This window comes from Thamnophis sirtalis, unplaced genomic scaffold (genome assembly GCF_051295495.1).
Source record: "Thamnophis sirtalis isolate CommonGarterSnake01/CBP01778 unplaced genomic scaffold, rThaSir2_p1.2 scaffold_1, whole genome shotgun sequence".
NCBI lineage: Eukaryota > Metazoa > Chordata > Lepidosauria > Squamata > Natricidae > Thamnophis > Thamnophis sirtalis.
The window spans coordinates 124,169,519-124,195,467 of NW_028261381.1; the positions used below are offsets into that span (position 1 = coordinate 124,169,519).

At 39.5% G+C, this 25,949-nt stretch overlaps 1 protein-coding gene across 3 annotated transcripts in view; it reads left to right on the forward strand.

Moving 5' to 3' along the window:
- Positions 1 to 175: 175 nt before the first annotated feature.
- PRORP (protein only RNase P catalytic subunit) overlaps positions 176 to 25,949 on the forward strand; it is a 47,523-nt gene continuing 21,749 nt past the window's right edge. Inside the window, exons 1-5 of one of the 3 annotated variants that reach the window (XM_014073796.2) lie at positions 176 to 440; positions 1,951 to 3,185; positions 4,613 to 4,660; positions 6,632 to 6,764; positions 24,000 to 24,107. In XM_014073796.2, coding sequence (XP_013929271.2) covers positions 2,227 to 3,185; positions 4,613 to 4,660; positions 6,632 to 6,764; positions 24,000 to 24,107 — 1,248 coding nt within the window. In that variant the 5' untranslated portion in view covers positions 176 to 440; positions 1,951 to 2,226. The remainder of the gene's footprint in view (positions 441 to 1,950; positions 3,186 to 4,612; positions 4,661 to 6,631; positions 6,765 to 23,999; positions 24,108 to 25,949) is intronic. The other 2 variants (XM_014073797.2, XM_087723688.1) reach the window with 2 other exon arrangements.

The window sequence follows — 25,949 nt, forward strand, 5'->3', positions numbered from 1 at the left end:
GGGGAAGAGACGCCGCTGTATAACGTACAGGGAGAAACCGGAAAGTGGCGGTGGGTGGGTGTGAGTTAATTAATATGGCTGCTGCCTGCCGACTATTGGTTCTCTACCCACCGCTGCATAGATGTCACGTGCGCTAATCGGCCAATCAGACGAGAATGCTTCGATGGGAGGAAATTTCCGGAAGAAGTAGTGCGCGTGGTTCCCTTATTACGGTTGGCTGCGGCTTTTCCCGTAGAGTTTTGACTCGATTGTCTTCATCGCCCCGGACTAAGTTGGCCCTGTTTTAACCTGCCTGTGTAAGACACTATGGTATTATAAATTACGCTTCGGTGCGCTTTAGCTAACAAGAATTGAACCGGTGCCTTTGGTAATGTGGCCTGAGCTTTTCTGTTCTGGGAGATCCCGATGTCTGCCAAATAATTGGCAAGCAAGCTAACAAGGTGGATTTTTTATTTATTTATTTAAGAAGGGACATTGCAGCAGGAGAGCCAAGTTATTCTATGCTAGCCGGAAATCCGATCTATCTAGCATCTTTTAAGATTAATATGATTATAACGCATTGGCTTTAGCGAGCTTCAGCTAATTGAGTCAGATGCGTGGCGTGGACACAAATCTATAGGGTTGAGGGGAGGGGAGAAAGGAAAAGGAGATTACAGGTACATCCTCGTTTAACCAATGTGTTCTTCAGATTTTTGAGATCAAGGCTGGGAACAAGTATTTTTGTTTATTTTATTTTATTTTGTCAAGCATGCATAAGATAACAGATATAAGTATAAACATGATTATGAATACAGGATACGAATAAGTGGGGATGGTGGGCACGTTAGTGCACTTATGCACGTTCCTTACAGACCTCTTAGGAATGGGGTGATGTAGAGCAATAGCTGAGCAGTTTAGCCACCCAGGCAGGCCCCTCAATTGTAGATCTCAAAATAACAGTTGCAAAAGAAATAAACGTCTTTGCAAAAAATAAAAAACTCAATGGAAAGGGGGATCAGTTTAATTTTGAGGCATGGTGGCCAAATGTGACTTACAGTACCCTCCCAATAAGCAACTGAAGTTCATCCTGTGTGGCCCTCAGGCAGCAGATTAAAAATATTAATGTCCCATTACATCTCTTTCCAAAAATATGCCCCATACCATCTAAATACCTAAATTGCATGACCGTCCTTTCATTTGGAGGGCATTCTTTGTTGCCTTAGAAAGGAGTTATAAAGGCATCAGATTTAGATAAAGGTTTTGCTCATGTAAACAGGCTATTAAAACTATTAAATGTATTTTATTACACATACATTTATATACATTATATAAATAGTTGTTGTTATACAGCATTGCCCGTTTTATGCTGACCCACAGGGTGGATAATCCCTGTTCATTCTGATTAATTTTACTTATTTTACTCTCAGTTATCCATTACTCTGTTACCCTAAGTTAGTTAAATTCTGCTGTGTTATGTATATGTATATGATTGATTTTAAACTATTGAGTTAATAAATAAGTGTCTTTATTGTAGTTAAAAGACCAATACATAATAATACTGGTCTGTGACTACAATAAAGCTACTTAGTTACTCTAATGCTAAATTTAAAAGAAAAAAGGTGGTAGGAACAGACAATACAGTTTCCTGGATTGTTTCTTTTATACCTTTGCTGGGCAGCCTTATGCTGTTGACTATACTTGTTTAAGTGACAGGTTCTAAAAGTGAAATCAGATTCTTGATCCATGGCAGCCCTGCAGGTCTCAATTTTAAGGCTAGTTATAGAACTAGTTTGTCTCTATAAGATGATTATAAGTACTGAAAACTGAGTCTGATTCGGTAAGTAAGATATCACCATACTTATTGAGTGCAATGTATAATTTATCTTTGTCATTTGAAGGAAATATCTGTTTTCATGCAGTCTGACCTGAATGAAAGTCTCATATCATTGTGCTTGACTTTCCTGTATGCAGGTACCACTAATGAAGGAACTTCAGAAATATGCTTCTGTCAAGCATTTTAACAAATGAAGGAAAAGAAGTTCTCATTTCAAATTGGCTTTTTGGTTGATTTTCTTCTGAGGATGATAAACACTTTTGTTTTAATGAGATAAATATATTAGTGACATCAATAATTTATTATTCTAGCTTTTTTGACAACCTGTCAATTTCCTTATTTTTCATATATTTATTACATTCTGGTTCTTTTTTTCTTTTTTTTTTAAAGTTCAGTTTTAATTATTCAGTGTTATGGGTTTTTTCCTCCCAAAAAGAAATTGGGTTTTGCAAACATTAACATTCCTTCCTGTGTCAGCAAAGCAAAACTTCCCAGCTATGTGTAGGTGTTTTACTTCTATTACATCATGTAGATGGGCAGAGTCGACAGATCCTAAAGCCTTTCATCCAGAAATTAAAAGAAAAGATGACAATATCAGGAAGAAAAAAGCTGGTAAAGATAGATTTCCCCCAAAGCCTTTCATTGCATTTGTGGCTGGATCATCCAAGATGAGGGCAATGGACAATACAAATAATTCAGTTGCAAATGATTCTTTTAGTCCTTTAAAGATAGTCACTCCTCCGGACACACCTTTGAGTGCCAAGGAATGGGAGAAGTTAAAAGAAGAATATCATCACTTTAAAAAATTTGAAGACGTTATGTTTGACAGCATGATAAATCATCATAGCCCAGTAGATGTGGCTAAATCCTTGCTGGTTGCAGTGGCTAAACGTGATGGAGATGTTGAATATAGTTATTTGGTGAAGTACTTGGCTATATGTGTTTTTCATAAGGACATAGGGGAGATTTATGACATCTATAATATTATGAAAGCCAAATATAAATCTTTAGAAGCATCAGCTTATTCTTTGCTCATCAAAGGCTTGAGTGATTCCCCACACTGGAAAGAGACTTTGGTACTACTGGAAAAGGTTAAAAAAGTCTCGTTCCATTCAAGACAAAATTATGGCGACTGCATTGAGGGTGCCCTACTCAACCAAGAAAGAAACCTTGCATTTGAATTGTTTCATGAGTTGGTAGCTGAAAAGATGACTCCTGCTTTGACAACAATAAAGCTTTTCTTTGACTTTTGCCAATCTGTGAAGGATGACCATGTGAAAAACAAATGTATTGATATCCTCTACTACTTAAGAGAGAATCAAATTTATCCTGATGAATCTCTCATGCTGAGCATAAAGCAGTGGTTTGAAAGGTAAATAAAGCCAGTAATAGTTGTTCTTCATGTTTTAAATGAAAGTTGCTTAAAATAATTGTCACTTTAAATACTGATTAGTAAATAATCTGCTTATGTTGTAAAGTTGATGAGAAATATATGTAACTATCAAATCTATGGGAAGTTTGCACACATTGCTATAAGCCATCCGTGTTATATTCAAGATTGGTTTAATGAGGAATACCTAATTTATGTGAACAATACATAATTGTTATTTACAACCTTCAGCTATTGTGTACATATAAATAAAAAACTCAAAGCCAGATGATGCCCTACATCAGGCCTATCAAACTGGTGACCTGTGGGCTGGATGCGTCATGGACAGACTATGCCCACCCCAGCTCCACAAAGGCAAAAAACATAGTGATATTTCATGATTCGTCATGTGACACAATCGAGTTTGATACCTATGGTCTACGTGATATGTAAACTCAGCCTCCTATGAATATACTCTCATTTTGCTTTGAAGTTTATTATCGCTTAAGCCAATAGTTGGGTTTACTCATCAGACTGAGCTTCAGTTGCTTAGCCATGGCATATTCATTAATCATTTTATAAACCTTTGTTTATAAACTGCACTTAGCTACAAGTAGGAAAACCATATTATGGCTTATATTGTAGATGGCTTATAGCATAGTGTGATATGTGAACCTAGTCAATGAGATAATCAAGCAGTCTTAAAGACTACTGCTCAATCTCCATATTAAAAAATGTCATTAACAAGCTGCTATTATTAAAGAAACAATGCATTTACAAAAAATAGAATATTTAAGTATAAGTTGTAATGCTCCTATAGTTTCTTTAAAAGATGTAGTATATGTTTACTGATATGATTACTAAAACAGGAAAATGCTGCAATATTTTATATCTAATTTTAATTAAATAGTTATTGCCAAGCTCTGCCAAAGGTGACAGAAATTTCCTGCGACTTCCCAGAGATTCCTATTTGAACACTTTCTTTATTGTAAATCAAGAAATAACAGTCCCTGAGCCATGAAAGCTGATTCTAAACCTCTATTTTTTTGGATTCAGATCAAGTGATTTTCCTACATTTGCTTATAAGAATTGCTTGTTTATATTCTCTGGGTCCCTGCTTGTGAATTTGTGAATCCTATCAAAACCCTGACAGATAGATTGGAAGTAATATATTCTAAATATTGAATGGGGTTTCTATGTAAGTAAAATTGCAGTTACACTTTAATTCTATATATGACTGCTTAGATGTAGCCTGCAAAATTTAAAGAAAAAGCTTGTGTATTTTTCTTATCTTTCGTATCTTTCTTATCTTTCTTGTGTAAATCCAGTTCATTATTGATGCTTTCATTTGGATCTAATAGCAGGAAATACTTCTTTTGGATGTGTTTGAATTATTTTAATTGGATTCTCATTTTTATGCATTTTAATAGTATTCCAGGGGAGAACTGGAAAGGAAATTTGACAACGATGAGTAAGAGGTAAATATATTTCTTTAAAGTTCTGTCTCATGTTTAGCTTCAATTACTTCTTCAAAAGGAACCAATAGATTTTCATCTTTCATTCAAGGGTTATATAATTCCAGGCTTTTTTCTAATAATTTTGCAAAACCTATGTTAAAATTCATAGAAAATCTAATATCTGCCTTAAGAGTACAGTGCAATGCCTGAGTGTCATCTTTATTTATTTATATCTTACATTTCTTGTAGAAGCTTAAAGAAGCTTACATAAACAGTTTCAGGAAGGAATCTGTGAGATAGATTGGGGTGAGAGATAGGAGTTTCTGTGGCTGAGGATATACTTGAATATATAGTTTCCAAATATTAGAAAAACTGTAAAGATTTATGTAGTTAAATGATTGATAGGATTGAGAATTTTCCCCCATTCTCTGACCATAAAAATAAGATTGTCCCAGGAGAAGTCTATGGTGATTCTCAGTCATCCAGATCATAGTTGTCCCAAATTTCAGAACTAAAGAAGCTTCTTGGATAAGAAGTGAAACATTTTCAAGGAAAAAACCCAAGAAACTGAATTTGCCTTTTGGAAAAGCACCCTTGGGATCCAATCAGTGGTGGGATTCAATTTTTTTTACTACCGGTTCTGTGGGTGTGGCTCGGTGGGCATGGCAGGGGAAGGATACTGTAAAATCTCCATTCCCACCCCACTCCAGGGGAAGGTTACTGCAAAATCCCCATTCCCTCCCCACTCCAGGGGAAGGTTACTGCAAAATCCCCATTCCCTCCTGATCAGCTGGGACTTGGGAGGCAGAGAATAGATGGGGATGGGGCCAGACAGTGGTGGTATTTATTGGTTCTCCGAACTACTCAAAATTTCTGCTACCGGGTCAGAACCTGCTGAATACCACCTCTGGTTCCAATGGAAGAGAATATACTGTAAGTATACAGAATTGGACTGTGGAGTTCTTGGTGTTCTCTGCTTGGATGTTAGTTGCAGTTGTTTCATTACACTAGGTACAAAATAAATGTAGTGAGTGTACAGTAAATACTGTACAGTAGTTTACCCTGCCAGTTTGGTGGGGGTGTGATTTTTTCTTCGTTATATTCCTTGATTATTGTTTTCTGCTTGTTTGCTTGGTTTTAAACCTTGCTTATCTGGGTGTTGGCTGCTGGAGGTGATGTGTTCTGGTCTTTTTGTTTCTTTCTTAGATTTCTTTATTGTTTCTTTTGAATGGTGCCATTTATGAAAAATAATTAAATAATTTAACACCCCTTGAATACATCTGAGCTTTGTGCAGGCTCTTTAAATAACTCTGATCTCTTTTAATTTGTCACAACCAAGAACAGATTAAAATATTTATGTTTGTTTAGTGTTCTAAAGTGTAAAGTGTAGTTAAACTTAATTATGATTAATTAAAGAAAGCCAGATCATGGAATTTTGAGTGGCAAGTTTCAGTAAATCCTAATTAATATTAAATATATTTCACTGAAGTTTGTCCTATTGCTCCTTAGGATTCATGTCTTCTTGTGACTGGGAAAAAAGGAATGAAAGAATACACAAACTTTTGATTCATTTAGGTTTATGTTGAAATGACCCAGTTGAAGCTTTTACACATAACTGCAAGTTTACTTAATATTTACTTAATATTTAAATATTTTTCTATCAAACTATTCAATCAAGCCTTGTAAATAAGCCATCAAAATATTACTAGATACTTGTTTTGCCAACCTGCCAGTAGCATAGTTAACTTCATTTCTGTGCTGTCTGCAGAAACCAGCATGCTATAACAAAACTTAACAAAAAAAGGTTGCTAATTCAATAGACTGATTTAGTTGAGTTTGCATAGGTAGATTTATTTGGACATCTTGTACTATCAACCTAAAGGTAATTGTAATAAGGCTGGAACTATATAATAAGGAGAAACATATTTAAGATGCTAATATTTTATAAGTAGATAATAAAATAATTATTATATGACTTCATTGTTACTGTAGCAGGCAGTGTTGCTCTTGTGGTCACCTTTTGGAAGATATTAATCTGAATGAAGAAGAATTCATCAATGTCAAGGAAAAAATAAAAAGGGATGTGATTGAAGGCACTGATATATTTCGAAATACATCTCCCCAGGTGAGTCTCAGTTAAACGAAAGTTTTTAAAATTTGATTATATTTTTCTGTAACACTATAATACTGCACTACGTGGCACGAGGCCTGGTTGCCATAACATTTGCCTGGCCAATTGATCCTACAGAGTTGGTACGCTCTGGTTTCCTTTGGTGTCTATTGAGACCCTGGAAGTGTACCTTCTCTATAGCAGTGTTTTTCAACCTTTTTTGTGCAAAAGCACACTTTTTTCATGAAAAAAATCACGAGGCACACCATTAGAAAATGTTAAAAAATTTAACTCTGTGCCTATATTGACTATATATAAAGTGTTTTTCCCACGGCACACCTTACACTATGTCACGGCACACTAGTGTGCCGCGGCACAGTGGTTGAAAAACACTGCTCTATAGCAACACCTGCTTTCTGAATGAGATTCCTCCTGAGAGCTAACTCCGCTATTGTTTAGAAGAGCTGTGACGGCTTGGCTAATCACCCAGGTCTTTAAGTAAGGAAGAATGAGATCCTGTGAATCAGGGTGGATTTGATTTAAATCCAGACAATTTAAATCACTAGTAAAATAGCTTGATTTAAATCAACTCAATTTAAATCATAATTGTTAAAGAGCAACTGTAATCTCTGTCCAGCAGTGGCTCCTCCTCTGATCCACTGTTGACTTACTGACAGTCCCAATATTGCAGAATGTACAACCTCCTGCTACATAACTAAGCTCAATTTCATGCTGAATAAATTAAATTATTAATGTATCTTAAATAGAAAACTATCTTTAGATAGATTTGTACTCCAAAAGCATTTTATTAACATAAATTTAATAACAATCTTAAAAAATCCAATTTTTTATTTTAAAAAAACCCATCGATTTTTATCCACCCTGCTGTGCATCATTGTATATGCCATGCCTTTCCTTTATCTGTTACGTTGTTGATTTTATTTTAATTTCTTTGATTGTTGTGAGCTGCCCAGGGTTGTTGAGAGTCGAGTGGTATGTAATTTAAATAAATAAATCATTGCTGTTGCTGCTGTTATTAGAGACATAACATTTCAAACATCTTTAAATAGTTATAATTTAAGTCATGTAATTGATTTGCTTACAAATATGATAAGCCACATGCAAACTGACTTTATAATTGTATATGCTTACAGAGATATCAAAATGATTTGTGAAGGAGTGGCAGAAGTCCAGAAGGACAAGATTGCTTTAACTATTCAGAAAGACATACAGTATATGCTGAAAATCACTTTCAAAGGATATACACAGCCAGTTATATTGCATGTATGGTAGGAGAGAAAACTGGCCACTAGATGGTGCTATTGTATCTTGGATCTGACATTTGTTTTGGCTTTGCTGTATCTTAGCAAGACCAGTGTCTGAAAGCTATCTTCTCATATTTTGCCCCCAAATAAATATTTTGATTTTATTTAACTATTAGGTGAGAGCATCTTAGAAAGGAATTAATAAGTTATGTAGTTTGAAGTTGTTTGGAGATAGTCATCAATTTAAAATAACAATAGACACCACAAACTTTGCCACTAAGTGTGACATCACAGTTTTTACAACTTTTTTCCATGTGGTTATTAAGCAAATCACTGTGGCTATTAAGTGAGACATATGACTAAGTCTTGCAGTGTTCACTGCTGTTTTCCCCCATTGACTATGCTTATTGGAAGCTATCTGGAAGGTCACTAAGGAAGTCGCATGACTGTAGGACACTATGATTGTCATAAATGTGGATGGGTGCCAGGTGCCCAAATCATGTTTACATCACCCCAGGGATGCTGTGAGGATTGTAAGTGTGAGGACTAGCGGTCACTTTTTTCAGTGCCATCGTAACTTCAAATGGTCATTAAATGAGCATTTCTAAGTCTACAGCTACCTGTACTGAATTTTTAAAAGAAGGATTGCTCTATTTCCGTGATGGCAAACCTAAGGCGCGCGTGCTCGAAGTGGTATGTGGAGCCATATTGCCTGGCACACGTGGCCTTGCCTGTTCCTCTTCCGGGTTTCTGGCATGCATGTGTGTGCGATGATTAGCCGTGTGTGCGGCAGTGCCAAAAACTGGAAGAGCTAGTCTTCCGTTTTCCTGTGTGCACATGCGCACTGGCCAGATGATCATCATGTGCGCATGTGCGCCAGTAACCGGAAGACTAGCTGGCTGGCGCACATGCATGCATCAGAAACTGGAAGTTCATTTTTGGACATGCACATGCCCCCTGGCCCAGACGAGCATGTGCAAAGCCATCAGGGCGGCTCACAACTCAAAGGGAGGGAAAAACAAACAAAGTTACAAAAAACATAAAACCATACATAGTTAAAAAAAGCACAACAATCATACCATTCGAAGTGGGGCAGCGAGTCTTTAGCCCCAGGCCTGTCGGAACAGCCAGGTTTTAAGGGCTGTGCGGAAGGCCTGGAGGGTGGTGAGGGTACGAATCTCCACGGGGAGTTCGTTCCAGAGGGTCGGAGCAGCCACAGAGAAGGCCCTCCTCCGGGTAGTCGCCAGTCGACACTGGCCGGCTGATGGAATTCAGAGGAGGCCTAATCTGTGGGATCTAATTGGTCTAGTGGAGGTAATTGGCAGTAGGCGGTCTCTCAAGTACCCAGATCCAATACCATGAAGGGCTTTGTAGGTGACAACTAGCACCTTGAAGCGTACCCGGAGATCAACAGGCAGCCAGTGCAGCTCGCGGAGGATAGGTGTTACGTGGGTGAACCGAGGCGCACCCACGATCGCTCGCGCGGCTGCATTCTGGACAAGCTGAAGTCACCGAATACTCTTCAAGGGCAGCCCCATGTAGAGCACGTTGCAGTATTCCAGTCTACAGGTCACAAGGGCACGAGTGACTGTTGTGAGAGCCTCCCGGTTCAGGTAGGGACACAACTGGTGCACCAGGCGAACCTGGGCAAATGCCCCCCTGGTCACAGCTGACAAATGGTGTTCAAAAGTCAGCTGTGGGTCCAGGAGGACTCCCAAGTTGCAGACCCTATCTGAGGGGCGTACTGTTTGACCCCCCAGCCTGAGAGGTGGAACACTTGGCCAATTCGTAGGAGGGAAGCACAGCAGCCACTCGGTCTTATCTGGATTGAGTACAAGCTTGTTAACCCCCATCCAGTCCCTAACAGCCTCGAGGCCCTGGCACATCACGTCCATCGCTTCATTGAGTTGGCACGGGGCGGACAGATACAGCTGTGTATCGTCCGCATACTGGTGGTATTTTATCCTGTGCCGTCGAATGATCTCACCCAGCGGTTTCATGTAGATGTTAAAGAGGAGGGGGGACAGGACCGAACCCTGCGGCACCCCATACGTTAGGGGCCTAGGGGTCGATCTCTGCCCTCCGACCAACACCGACTGCGACCTGTCCGAGAGGTAAGAGGAGAACCACCGTAAGACAGTGCCTCCCACCCCCACCTCCCGCAGTCGTCGCAGAAGGATACCATGGTCGATGGTATTGAAAGCCGCAGAGAGGTCAAGGAGTACCAGGATGGAGGCATGACCTCCATCCCTGGCTCTCCAGAGAGCATCGATCAATGCGACCAAAGCGGTTTCCGTGCTGTAGCCAGGCCTGAAACCCGACTGGAAGGGATCTAGATAACTGGTTTCCTCCAAGGAACACTGGAGCTGAAAGGCCACCACCTTCTCAACAACCTTCCCCACAAAGGGGAGGTTGGAGACTGGACGATAGTTGTTAAGGACGGCTGGATCCAAAGATGGTTTCTTCAGGAGGGGTCTCACCAGCGCTGCCTTTAATGCGGGGGGAAAGACCCCCTCCCGAAGGGTGGCAGCAACAACCGCTTGGATCCAGCCCCGTGTCACCTCCCTGCTGTTAACAACCAGCCAGGAGGGGCACGGGTCCAGTACACATGTGGAGGCACTTATAGCTTTCATGGCCTTGTCCACGTCCTCAGGGGTAACAGCTTGAAAATCAATCCAGTGATGTCCTACCAGATTATCCCTTGGTGCCTTAGCTGGTTCTGCGGGATTGGAGTCCAGGTCTGCCCGAAACCGAGCAACTTTATCCGCGAGGAATTGGACGTAGTCCTCAGCTCTGCCCTGCAAAGGATCGCTCGTATCCCTCCTATTTAGGAGGGAACGGGTTATCCTGAACAAGGCGGCTGGGCGCGACTCAGCGGAAGCAATCAGAGAGGCAATGTATGTTCTTTTTGACGTCCTAATTGCCCGGATGTAGATTCTGATGCTGGATGTTAAAAGTGCTCGGTCCGACTCGGACTTACTGGATCTCCATCGGTGCTCTAGGCGTCTCTTTCGGTGCTTCATCTCCCGGAGTTCCTCAGTAAACCAAGGGACCCTCCTGGATCCACTGCCTCGGATCGGCCGTAAAGGCGCAATCCGGTTAAGAGCCTCTGTCGCTGCTGAATTCCAAGCAGCAACCAGAGTCTCCGCCGGACTGCGGGTGAGAGTCAGGAATAACCCCAAGCTCCGTCTGAAAACCCAATGGGTCCATAAGTCACCTGGGGCGGAACCACCTGGTCGGTTCCTCCTCCCTACAGTGGGGGTTAGGTCTCCGAAAGTCAAGCCTCAGTAGGTAGTGGTCTGACCATGACAGGGGTAAGATCTCACTACCCCTCAGACCAAGGTCACAACTCCACTGCTCCAAGAGAAATACGAGGTCGAGCATGTGACCCGCCGAGTGAGTTGGGCCCCGGATTACTTGGGTCAAGCCCATGGCTGTCATGGAAGCCATGAACTCCTGCGCTCCATCAGAGCGTTCACCGAGCGAAGGCAAATTGAAATCCCCCAGAACCATAAGCCTGGGGAACTCAACTGCCAGCTCGGCTACCAACTCGAGGAGCGAGGGGAGGGCTGCTGCAACGCTGTTGGGAGGCAGGTACGTTAACAGCAGACCCACTTGACCCTTGAGGTCCAACTTCACCAGCAGGGACTCACACCCGACAAGCTCCGGAGCAGGGATCCTACGAGGTACTAAAGACTCTCGGACAACAATGGCCACATCCCCACCCCTTCGCTGGGCTCGCGGCTGATGAAGCATCTGAAAGCCCTCTGGGCACATCTCTACGAGGGGGACTCCTCCCTCCAGGCCCAGCCAGGTTTCAGTAATACATACCAGGTCTGCCCTCTCGTCTAAAATAAAGTCCCGAACGAGGGGAGCCTTGTGAACTACAGACCTGGCATTTAGCGACAGCAGCCTAAGATACACACACACACATGCACACACACACGCACACATACATACATATAGCATTAAGGCTGTGAGAAGCATCCAAAAATCGATCTTAAAGGAACTGGGTGGGCTCTTTGCAGAGTTTGCATGGCTGTGTCAGAAGCTGCCCCTGTTTCCCCCAGTAGAAGGGTTGCCTCTATGTACACTGTTTGGGAAAGACAAAGAAAGGCATTTCAAATGAAAATCCTTACAGATTGCTCACTGAATGTGAAAATCCGTAGTTCTTGAAGAGCTGGCATCAAAGCTTTTTAATAGAAGATGTAATTGACATGAATAGAAGATGTAATTGACATGAATTACTGGTGCAAGGTGTGGTGATTGCAAAGTTGTCTTTAAAGCAGACTTAGAGAACTTTATGGGGAGGACAGGTCATTTCTTTTTATTGATAGTGATAGCCAAGTTTCCATGTTTAAAAGCGCTTTTCATGTTTTGAGGCAGTAGTCAGCTATAAGGATGGTCTCAACTTTCTGGAACTCATCTGCTGGATCATGTGAGTGGTTAGTTTGACTCAGCAAAGTTATTTTTCATCCAGTCATGATAGTAAATGCTCATGGTTTGCTAAGTTGGTTAACCAGCAACATTCAGGAATTGCTCAGGGTTGGAAATGTTTGGGTATTTTACACACAGCTGGGGGTTTTCTGGAAGGAATTTATTGTGGGAACAGCTGAAACCATTGCTTTGATAGAATTTTTTATTTGGATATGTGTTGGGTATTTAGGGAGATTCCATTTATGACTAATCATTTTTTTAATCAGTTAAGGAAAGGAAATCAGATGTGCGTTATACGGTTAATACAGTTAATGTTTTTCTTGATTTTTTATACAATATATTTTAGTTTATTTAGTTACTGACTCATCTAAAATTTTACAGTTACATATATGTATGTAACTATTATCTTTGGTGATAATTTTAGAAGTCCCAAAATCTTCATGTTGCTAAGTCAATTTTTTATTAAGTAGAAAACTATTTCTTTGTTACTTTCAAATACTAAAAGCTAAAATACAGAACTTTTTTTATAATTTGACATTACTGATTATTATGCTTACTAAAAATGTAAAGAGTGTCAAAATTTGCAGAAATTTATATGAGCCATTCATTGATAGTCCTTTAAATCTCAGTTTTACTGGTTACATTAACACATAGCCGCTAACAATAGAGGTTTCTGCTGATTGTTGAAGATACTTTATGTTTCAAAATAACCAACGATCTAAAAATGTTACCGATACTATTAAACTCAAAGATATTTCATCATTTTATGATTGAATATAATGAGACAACTGCACAGAAAACCCAACAGAGTGGGGAAAATTTTAGTGACAAGGGTTAATACAATATGTTTGTATTACCAAGAAGTGCAGCAGGCAGGACAGTATACTAAAAGTTGCATATAAATGAAATTAGGATTTTTTTTTTATTCTCCTAGTTTTGTGGGGTAGTTCTTTGTTTGGAACACTGTTAAGCCTATTTTAGATTGTTGTCTTTCCTTCCTTAAAAGTGTCATCAGTTTCTAGCAGTTGTAGTTAGAAATAGCTTAGGAGCCACAAATATTGATTCCGATTGACATAAAGCTTTGAGGCTTGGGATTGCCCACTTCATTAAACTGCCTCTTTTGTAGCTGTCCAGAGTAAACAGGCCCAAAGCTTTTATGTGCTAATCTGTTTTTATAGAGGTACTAAAAGATGATGACGCAGCATTAAAAGGACCTCTCATTTTTTAGCTAAAGAAAAATGTTATTTTTCTAACCTGGTAGAAATAACTTTTGACCATATGTAGGTTTTGCTTACTTTGTAATTGTGTAGACATCACTATGGAAGTGAGACTCTATTTTTTGCTACCTATTAGAGTAATCTGCATTTGTGATCAGGTGGATATATACGCACATGTGCCATTTCCTCTGAAGTCACAATGACTCATTAAAAAACACCTGTCATTCCCTACTTTAATCAATCATTCTTTATGATTATATTGGAAATTAGAGTGCAATTTAGTTTAAATGAATTACTGGTAGGACTCTCTGTTTTGATAAAGATTATGATATAAATGTTATTAAGATACGTTTACAATCGAAATTAAATTTATGGCTAATAGATTTGTGAGGTGGAAATATCACAAAGAAAAAAAGCAAAGCTTCTGTTTTGAGAGAACACTATTCATACAGGTAGTCCTTGATTTATGACCACAATTGGGATGGGATAACGTTCAATGTACTTCCCAGTATATTAGCTGAGTCAACACACCATGTTACAAAGTAGTCCTTGACTTATGACAAGTAGCTTAGTTACAACTAAGTTGTAATACCCCCTCAAAAGCTACTTACAATCTGGTTTTGAAGTTCTGATGTTTGCCCCCTCCACACCCAAATACACACACAATTATTTTATTGCACTTTAGGATACTCAGCAACTGCCTCACATTCACAGCAGTCAAATAACTGGCGTTTGCTTCCAGTTTCTGGCAAAACCCACCATATAGCAAATAATGAGTTTGCTTAACAACCACAGGGCTAACAATCCACACCTTTGGATTAAAGAGGAGGTATTTGGCCTAGAGGGACGCGGTGGCTCAGTGGCTAAGACACTGACTTGTCGATCAGAAGGTCAGCAGTTCAACGGTTCGAATCCCTAGTGCCGTGTAATGAAGTGAGCTCCTGTTACTTGTCCCAGCTTCAGCCAACCTAGCAGTTTGAAAGCACGTAAAAAATGAAAGTAGAAAAATAGGGACTACCTTGGTGGGAAGATAACAGCGTTCCGTGCACCTTCGCTGTTTATTCATGCCCACCACATGACCACAGAGAACGTCTTTGGCTTTGAAACAGAGATGAGCACCGACCCCTAAAGTTGGGAACGACTAGCACACAAGTACGGGGGAACCTTTACCTTATCTGGCCTAGTGATCATGTAGAAATCTTGTAACATCTGGATTTGTCTCCCTGTGGTATCATGGCCAGGTCTGCTACTTTATACAGAGTTTCTGGCAATACAAAAAAATGCAAAAAGTCATTTCTAATGCAAGAAAAGTTTCCTACAATAATAAATCTGCTTGTTACAGATTTCAGTCCAGCAGAGAATTAGCACAATTTGAATTCTGTTTTGTCTGGTAAGACTGGTTCTTGACTTATCCATCCAAAGTGCAGAGGAACGTGTAGAGTGAATCATCGATTTTATTCATAAATAAATTACACAATTTTTGGTGGGAGGAGCGGTGCCTGGCAACTGGAAAATTTCACTGTATCAGGTTTTAAATATTACCAAGAATTATGCTAGTGCTCAGAAGGAGAAAAATGTTTCCTCCCATGAAGGTCTTGATCAGTGCCTAAAATGGCAATTGAACCTGCCTAAAGAGTTCAGTAATCAGTATATTGCTACAGTACTGAAAAACTCCTGGTTTTTAGAGCCATTGTAATTTAGATTTTTGAACTGTATGTACAACAAATTCATAAACATTCAATATTGACTAAAGCAATGTTTCTCAACCTTGGCAACTTGAAGATGTCCGGACTTCAACACCCAGAATTCCCCAGCCAGCGAATGCTGGCTGGGGAATTCTGGGAGTTGAAGTCCGGACATCTTCAAGTTGCCAAGGTTGAAAAACACTGGACTAAAGAATAACTTGTATGTATGTATAGATGCATTTATGTATACATGTATGTATGATGTATGCCATGAATGCCTAATATACTAATGTCATATTGTAAAGAATGTACATGTGAATAATTAGATTATAATCCAATTATAATACATTGAATTAAAAAGTTCCCCAACAAGATAAGTTCCTGATAATGGAACAAATCTTTTGTGTCAACTGTATTTGAGCTTCTTTGTAATGTGTTTATGTTTGGTTGTATTAGATACAACATCCCACACCTTGACTTGCCACTTACATTTCCATCTGGAAAAAAGCCAAGTTAGGGAGTTTGTGGAACTACTGGGAATGAATGGATGCAATTAGTACATCGTCTTTTTATTTGAATTTGAAAAGGGTGCGTGCTTTCCACCAATACTTAGATTGAGGGGACTTTCCCAGAGAGATATAAGTATTTAACCCTATGTAAATAAACCTAAGAGCTGATAGCCAATCAAGAGTCCCTGTGACATAGGGCATTCAAAAATGCTTACAATTCTTCTTGTAGATTTAGAAAGCGTGGTAGTATAAGCATCATCACCTCAATCTTCAACTTTGTCCAGTAATCTGTTCTTATTAGAACAGTTAAGTAACTTTAGTCCTGCTTAAATTTTCCATTTATTGTTCATGAGGACACACCTATAGTTTCATTGTTCTGATTCATCCTGAATGCAGCTCTTAGAATTCTTCAGTTCTTTCCAGCATTGTTTGAAATTCTGGGTGTAGGCATTACTCGGCTCTCTCTTTGTTGCTTATAGCTACTGGTTTGCTGCCTTACCTCAACTCTCTAGACCAGTGTTTCTCAACCTTGGCAACTTGAAGATGTCTGGACTTCAACTCCCAGAATTCCCCAGCCAACATTTGTCCAGACATCTTCAAGTTTCCAAGGTTGAGAAACACTGCTCATAAATTAACTGGAGTTTCCTTGTTTTTTCCCCAGATATTTTTTTATGATTCTTATCTTGTTCTATGTTCTAATCTATTTAAGTTCTACTCTGGCACATGACCATATGCATGTGCTACATCTCCTTCATTACAGTTTCTTAATGTAAAGTATTACAGTAATATTTTCTTGTTATTTAAAGGATGAAAATCTGAGCTACTTAATCTCCATTTAACTAAATTAAACAGTTGTACATCCATAGATGTCATGTATAAACTTTCCATTGGCATAAAGATAGCTTGTTTCATCTGCTTCTAGTACATATAGATACTTTTATTACACATTTTCCTCTGATCTCTACTGAGACCTGTTGATAAACAGTTTGAAGCTTGGACCCTGAGACCTCATTGCTGACCTCACCATATACAATACAATACAATAGCAGAGTTGGAAGGGACCTTGGGGGTCTTCTAGTCCAACCCTCTGCCTAGGCAGGAAACCCTATACTGTTTCAGACAGATGGCTATCCAACATCTTCTTAAAGACTTCCAGTGTTGGGGCATTCGCAACTTCTGGAGGCAAGCTATTCCACTGATCAATTGTTCAGACTGTCAGAAAATTTCTCCTCAGTTCTAAGTTGCTTCTCTCCTTGATTAGTTTCCACCCATTGCTTCTTGTTCTACCCTCAAGTGCTTTGGAGAACAGTTTGAGTCCCTCTTCTTTGTGGCAACCCCTGAGATATTGGAACACTGCTATCATGTCTCCCCTAGTCCTTCTTTTCATTAAACTAGACATACCCAGTTCCTGCAACCGTTCCTCATATGTTTTAGCCTCTAATCCCCTAATCATCTTTGTTGCGCTTCTCTGCACTCTTTCTAGATATTCTAAATATTCTAGAGTATATTTAGTATCATCTTATACTATTGTGTATCAGATACTATTGAATTTACTGCTCTATTCACTCATCTCAGTTACTATTTTTCTCATCACACTAAGGAAATTGCTTTTAATAATAATTAATTATCACTTTGCAGGGATTTATTGGTGACAGAAGTAGAGTGACAATTCAGCAAATCATTAATTTGCTTATTTCCCTTCTTCTCTCTCCTCACCATTGGATTGTTAAAATCAAACACTATTTTAATGAAAAGTAATTACAATCTGAGTAATTTGAGTTTTTCTTAGGAAAAAAACCTGCTTCTGAAAGGTAGGTCAAATGTCTACCCCTCCGCCTTCTTTTTCACTTACATGTGCTACCTTAGTACAAATGACCTTTTAATGTATTAATGTTAACTCACCAATTCTTAAATCTGTTAGCAATTTAAAAAAATACTAAAATTAATTTATGGATCCTGGGTATGGTGTATGTAAGTGTACATCTAAGTCTGAAGGAAGCTTGATTTTGAATAACAGTTATTTGATGAAAAAAACAGCAGAAAATGTCTATTATAAGCTACCAGGGATCTCTAGTTGGTTACTATGGAAAATGGGATATTAAATTGGATTGTAAATAAAGGGAGTGTGATGAGTTTCAATAGGTTGCTTTCAATAGAATGAATTTGCTTCAGTGTAAACAAGTGGTGCATATTGGCACCCAGAAATCTGAGTTGTCCATTAATGGGATCTAAGCTGATCAGAAAAGTGGTCTGGAAGTTACGCTAGACAGCTCAATGAAAATGTCAACTCAGTGTGCAGCTGCTGTAAAGAAGAAAAATGTGATGTTTGGAATCATTATTAAGTGAATAGAAAAAAAGAACTGACAATATAATAATATCTTTATACAACAAATCTATGATAAAACCATGTTTAAAGCATTGTGTTTAGTTCTCATCATATCTTAAAAATATTATATAATTTTTAAAAATGCAGAAAAGTGATTGATATTGGCTAAAGCAGCTCTTTTATGGGGAAAACTACATTATTTTATGCTTTTCAGTTTTGAATAAGGATAATTCAAAAGATAGTTATGATAGACTGTAGAAGGAACTAAACTAAAACCTAACACCAAATTCAACAACAGAGTTTAAGAAAACCTGACCATAAGCCAGCTATCATCCTTGGGACAACAGAAAATTTTAACCTTAAAAATTACAAACAAATATATCTCTGGATATATTTCCAAAAAGTTGATTAGGTGGTTTATTGAAAGAAAGAAAATGCCATAAACTCAGGGTTTCAGCTGTATGTTGTGACTCTTGGGGAGTGGGATGCAGATTTTGGGGTGGTTCTGCATGGATTTGTTAGACCAGTGGTCCCCAACCTTTCCAGCTTGGTGGCCCGGCCCAGTGCAGGTGTGTGTGAGTGGTAGGCGCAGGTGCACAAAGCTCAATGCGTGTGAGTGACAGATGTGCACGCTTTTCACTTCCACAAATGGAACTTTGCACATAAGCAGAGAGTGCTTGTGAAGCTTTTCTTGCGCAAATGGTAGCCACTTTTGTGCCCATGCGCAGAGCTCCACTTGCACAAGGAGGGGGAGCTTAGGCAGAGGGCACTTGTGCTCATGCATGAAGCTCTGCTCATATGAGCAGAGGGCAGTGCGGTCAAAGCTCCATTTGCATGAATGGAGCTTCGTGAGCACAAGTACCCTCCACTCACACAAGTGTCGCTTCACGCACATGTGCATGCCCATCTCTCCGGTAGCCCGGTTTCAAATAGGCCCATGATGGCGAACCTATAACATGTGTGCCACAGGTGGCACATGGTTCCATATTTGGTAGCACACCAGCTGTCAACTCTGGCGTGCCTGCCAGCTGATTTTTCGCCCTTCTGGGGGGCCAGAGGCGGCCGTCTTCATTCATCCTAGGCTTCAGAAAAGCCTCCAGAGGCTGTGGGGGGAATGGCTCCAACAGCCCAAACGGAAGTTTGGGAACGATCTGTTTCCGGCTTCCAGAGGGCCTCCAGGAGGCTGGGTGAGGCCATTTTTGCCCTCCCCAGGTGTCAGGAAAGCCTCCGGAGCCTAGGAAAGGGGTTATGCGTGCATGCGTGGGGGGGTCACTCACACATGCGCAGGTGAGTGGGCAAGCGCAGGTGCACAATAGCGCACGCACACAATTTTGGCACCCCAGAAGAAAGAGGTTCACCATCACTGAAATAGGCCATAGTTCGGTAGTGGGCCACAGCCCGGGAGTTGGGCACCCCTGTGGATAACCTACATATTGATTTTTCCAAGCACAGTAGGGAATGAGTTATTACAAAGTTCTGGCTTTGTTAAACTTGACAGGTTGCATATGCAAAGATAGATCACAGGTCAGAAATCACCTCCATTCTACCAGAACCAGTTAGGGAATTGTACAGATTCATTTGTCACTTTAGGAGGTCAGAAATCTGCAAAATATGAAAATCCTAACTGTAAGCTAATTAGTGCTCCAATGGTGAATACAAAAGTCATCATTCAATCAGAGCTCTTCTCCCTTTAGATATAGCTGCTGCTGGAGTAACAAAAAACCCCATTGTCTCCACTTTACAGAGAAATAAGACAATTGCTAGAATTCCCTTTGATGTTTTCAGTATGTGCTGAACCCATTTTTGGGCTACTTTCTTAGAAGAACTAAATTATTAGTATAGGAGAAATTTGCCTTGTGTTATGGACCTAGGAAATAAATAAATATGCAACTTGATTTTATATGATTAGTCCAGACAAATCAGTCATCATATTGTATGTAATTTTTGAAAGTCATATGGAAGGCATTCAGTGCCATTGTAACTTTGATTGGTCACTAAATGAATTGTTGCAAGTCAAGGACTACCTGTACTTTAAAATATTTGGACTTCTAGGATACCCCCCCAGCCAGCAAGTCCACTCATACTGGCTGGAGAATTCTGAAAGTCCACATATCCTAACGTTCCCAAGGTTGAGAGACGGTATGCTAGACTTACAGTATGCTAGGTCCTACATTTTTCTTCCATAATCATGGCCTGTAATTCTTCCTGCCTGTAAGGTGTGTGAAGTTTCTTTCACCTTTTCCTCCTGTATGTTTGTTTGGACAATTGATTTTTCCTTCTATATTGCAGTGGTTTTTAAATTGTTGGACCCAATTACCCCTTTTCTCAGTTTTTTTGCATTCAAATGTTTTATTTTCATTTTTTCATTTTCATTTCATACAGTCACATATATACTGTGCATGATTGGGGCCATATAACATTGGGCAATAAACACAGCCATCCTTGTCAAAATTACTCCCCAAAATACAAAACCAATATACCACTTCAACCCTCCATACACCCTTTCTTTCTCCCCCCTCCAACTTTCCTTTCTCCCCTCCAACATTCCCCTCTCCTACTTCCCCTCCCCCTCTATCACTCCTTTCTCCCAATACACCCCCTCCCTTCCATTTCACCCTCCTTCCAATCCTCTCTCCCACCCTCTCTACCCCTCCCTCTTCTTTCCCTCTGCTCCTCCCTTCGGTGTATTTCTACTATCTATCGATATATTCAGCTTCTTATTTTTACACTAAAATTAAAAAAAGCAACAGTATACAAGTGCAATCATGTTACTTTAAAATCTGGCACATACTATATTTCCCCCCTCCCCCCTATGACCCCACCTCCCTTCCCCCCTCCCGACTTCCCAGAGCCCGTACACGGTATAGCTTTTTATCAAACACAGTCTAAGATGTATTAAAACCAAGAAAATAAAAAAAATAAAAATAAAGAAAAAAAAAGGGAAAAGAAAAAAGAAAGAGAAGAAAAAAAGTCAGTAAAATCTCTGCGTTGAACTCAGCTTCTTACCATTACACAAACTTTAAGCAGTTTACATTGTTCCTAATCTTAATTGTTTGATTACCTGCAGGATTTCCCCAGAAGTTATTTGTGGATTCAGCTTTTGCCTGTACTCTTCTCTAGCTAGGGGCCTTATCTCTTTATCTAAGTATCTGTCTATTTCTAAACCCTTAATTTTGTCCCCTTTGTGCCTCCTTCCTCTATAACACAATTTGGATACATTTCAAATTTTTCTTTTGGTATCCTCTTCCAACTCTTTTTGTTTTTGCCCTTGTTTATGTCTATATATTTTTTTTATATTCATCAGTACTCCTCTCATATATGCTTTACTTAAATCTCCTACAAATTCCCTGAATATACCCTTATTCATATTCAGAACAAAGTATTCAGATAGCAATTTTTTACAATCATTAATATACTTTTCATATCAAAATAAACTCCCATTCGACCTCCAAGACCTTCTTGCCTGCACTACCCTTCCCAATTCCGTCCAGACTGGGTTATGATCCAAGAGAACCCTCGCCGCAATCTTTGTCTTCTTCACCCTAGAAGATAAATCATTAATGATTTGTATAAAATTCAAAGTTGTCCATCAAGTCTTTTTCCCTTCTAGAATTAGGTCTAATGTGATATATCTTCCAAAGGGATCTGCTTCAGTTCACTCAGCCTTAATGTCTTTTCTTAAGTATACAACTATACCATTTTTCTTTTGCGTAGCAGAGGTCACAAAATATTGACCAAGTTCGAGGTTGAACAGATATTTTGGATCAGTTAATTTAATATGAATTTCTTGCAGACAAGTTATATCGTTCTTGAACTGTTTGAGATAGTAAAATATTTTCTTTCTCTTCTGTAAAGAGTTCAGACATAACTCCTTGATCAATGGCCGATGATTATTGAGGTTGTTGCAATCTGCCTTGTTTTCCCATTCGTCTGGTAGTCGTACGGCTAGGTCCTTGTTCTCTGGTCCCTTGCCCTTCCGGAAGGAGGAGATGGTGCTTTCTGTCTGGTAGTTGTGTGATTTGCTGTTTATCTTGTCCTTCTCGTAGTCTTTCTCCAGATCCAGATGATTCAGGGTGTCCCACCTTCAGGGTCTTGTGATAGAAATCTCGGGCTTCCCATACAGAGTTGAGACGATATTTTTGCTTATCAAATGTAATTATAATACCAAATGGCACATCCCATCTATACTGTATCTGACGGTTTCTGAGTTCTTCCACTAGAAAAGCATAATCTCTCCTGGCTCTTAGCATTTGGGGTGGTATTTCTTTCAAGACAATCAAGTCCTGTCCACCAATTTGTAGCCTGGTATTATAAGACTCTTGTAGTATCACGTTTCTAGACTCTCTTGTAGTAAAATATATAATTACATCTCGAGGAAGTTGTCTCTGTTTTGCCGCCCAAGAGTTAATGCGATAAATTTTTTCGATCTGCCAGTCAAAGTTGATCCCCGGTCTTCCCACCAGACGATTAAAGGCCTCTGAGAAAATCTGCTTCAAGTTCTCCTGTTCGTTTTCACGCAGCCCCCTGACTCTTAATGCAAGCTCCATCTGTTTGTAGTGTATCATAACAATTTGTTTTTCTGCGTTTTCAACTTTTTGTTGCACCACTTCAATTTTGGATGTCAAGTTAGTGTTGGCTTCATCAAGAACCTCTAGCTTATCTTCCATTCCAGCAACATATTCTGTCAATACAGTTGACAGAAGTCCCACCATATCGTCCTTTGTTTTGGCAATCCTAGTATCAAGCTTATCATATAAGTCTGCATTAAGTTTCTTTATCTCCTCTCTAAATTCTCTAAGAGTCTCAAAAAAAAATTCTTTCGTTAGCAAATCTCCAGTAGGGGGCGTAGAGGGTGAAAGCTGCAACTTTGTGCCAAGTGCGTGAGGTGTATTCCTAAAAGGACGTCTCCCCGACTTTGATTTTGATGCCATTATTTCTTTTCTTCAAACAATTATTCAACAATTATTCAAACTCTGCTGGCCCGTTGTGTAGCTTGCGAGAGAAGAAAGTATTAAGTCCCCCCCTTTATTTGTTCTTAGAAGTTTTTCAAAAGGTTTCAGAAAAGAGCATTGTAACAAAGCAAGTTTCAAAAGATTAGCATTGTAATGAAACAGTTCATATTCATCTCTGTTTAGAATGTCTCTATATTAACAAGGAGGCTTTTACAGCTTTTAAAAGTTGATAAGAAAAAAAAATCTTGGTAGCTCTTCAGAGAAACAAAACTAATTAGTCAGAGAATGCTATCTATTTTAATGTCATTACCCCCACAAAAACCCCAGGCCAAGTTGTTTTACACAAACTGGGCAGTAGCAGAACCAAATCGAACCTTTGACTAAGAAACAAATATAAATCGGTCCATTATCTCCAGGATATGTCTAAATTAAGAACCATGGCTATAGAAGAAGAGGCTATAACTTGGCTGCCCAGGCTGCACACTTGAATATAACAGTAAAACCTGATTCCATAAATTTCATTAGATGTGAATCAATTGATGGCATATTTTAACTAGCTTGTATATCAGTATCAACATTTTTCTTTATTTTTTTTTAAATCAGCACTACATATTATATTACTGATATTTTATCCTAAATATTTGTGACAAATACTTATTGCTTTTGTAAGTTTGTACATTTTGTATAACTTGTTTATAGAAAATATTTCATGCATCAGTCACATTTCTAATTTAGTAATATTTATTTATTGGATTTATGTGCTGCCTGTCTTGTTTAGAGGCTATTCTACATAATTCTAATACAGGAGATTACTATAATATAGATTACATGTTATTTTTCTTTTAAAATCTGGTTTTAGGAATTAGAACGTTTTCAAACATTTGTGAACAAACATCCCCCTTTTGATGTTGTGATCGATGGCCTCAATGTTGCCAAGACAACTCTTCTAAGTCCTTCATCTAAAAATGTAAGTACTCTTTTGTGTTAAGAAATTGTATGTGTTTTTGTTTTAAATGTCTACATCTATATTTCATTGCTTAAAGTAGAAATTAGGTAAAGCAAAGAGAAAAGAGAATCTCCTTTAGGTGGATCCCCCCCCCCCCCCAAACTCGGGAATGTTTTTTGTCCTCATAACCTGCTTGGGAACTTTTAATAATGGCTGGTGATATTTTATGCTCAGTTTTGCATATGTTAGAAGGAGGTTTAAGGTGTTTAAACCATTCTCTCTCCAACATGAGGCAATCACCTCAGTCTTTTGGGAGGGATTCAGGATTTTTAAAGATTTTTTGAAAAAGTCTTAAATCAGCCATTTCATCTCACATGATTGTATTAGTGATTGGATTATGAGGTTGCCTACTTTCAGACAGATTCTGGCAGCTTGCAATGTTTAAAATAATACATAATTTTAATAACATCATGACTGTTCCAGACAACTCACATAAATAACAGAAAAAATTGCCAGGCACTCCACAAGCATGTTCGCCCAAGCTTGGGAAGAGATTTTTGGAAGATTTGAAATGTGGAAATTACCTGAAAATGGGCCGTGCAGTGGCCAAAAACGGGATGCGCAGAGCAGTGGTGGGTTGCAAATATTTTTACTACCGGTTCGGGCGCATGCGTGCGCACAATGCTTCTATGCATGGGCAGAAGCGGGCAGGTGGGCAGGGCCTCCCACCACCACTACTACTGGTTCAGCTGAACCGGGTGCAACCCACCACTGGTGCAGAGGCCAAAAACAGTCAAAGGGGGTGGGGGGTGGGCCTTCGGCAATATTTGCTCCGTAAGATGCCCAGGCATTCCAACCCACTTTGGGGAGAGAAAAAAGTGTGTCTTATGGAGGAAAAATACAGTATATGTGTCTCTGGGGGTTGTTGTTACAAAGACAGTTGCCACAACAGAGATGACATGCTTCCTCCTTCCTGAAAGATGGCAATATTTGGCTAAAGGTACCCAGAGCATATCAATTCAGCCTGATTGAGGCAGACAGGTAGAAGCAATTAGAGAAAAGCTGTCCCTCAAATAATCAGAAGCTAAGCTACGAAAAGCTGTTTATATGACTTGAGGCTTGCAAAGCAATAATGACACATGGGTGTAAATGAAGTGCACATTACTACTCCATGCATTTTGAACCGCCTCTAGCTTCCAGATGTACAACACATTGCAGTAGTCCAACCATGAGGTGATTAACGCATGATTAACCATCTGAAGGACTTAAGAAAATAGTGCAACTGTTGCACATGGCGGCCCGATGCAAAGTTGCTGTTTGAACAGTAGCTGAGTCCAGGAGGACCTCAAATTGCACACTGGTTGTGATTGGGGATTTGGTCAGCTTAGGGTTGATATGTATCCTCAGCATTTGGCTAATACTAGGCCCTGAACTGACAGATTATTTCATCCAGCAGTTCCATATAGCTGTTATACCAAAAGGTCAAGAATGTTGAATCTGTGGTACATCACATGTGAAGGGCTGTGGTCATTACTTCTCCTCCCTGTCAATGTTGATTAAAAATGACCATTGAAGGAAATGAACAGCATGGCCCCCACTACTCCCAACCCTTGCATCTTAGTGGTTGGTAATATAGAAGGTTATTGAGGGTTGCTGAAAGATGGGAGCACAAAAATGAACCCATCACTCTCACCCTGGTTCTGCCAAAGGTTATCAGCAAGCATGACTCATTAATCTCTCACTACTGTACTAACCCTGGCCTGAAATCCAACTGAAACAGGTCTAGATAATAGACTTCCTCTAAGACCCTATGCAACTGCTATGTGACTTTTTTTCTCAATAATCTTCCCCGTAAAGGGAAAG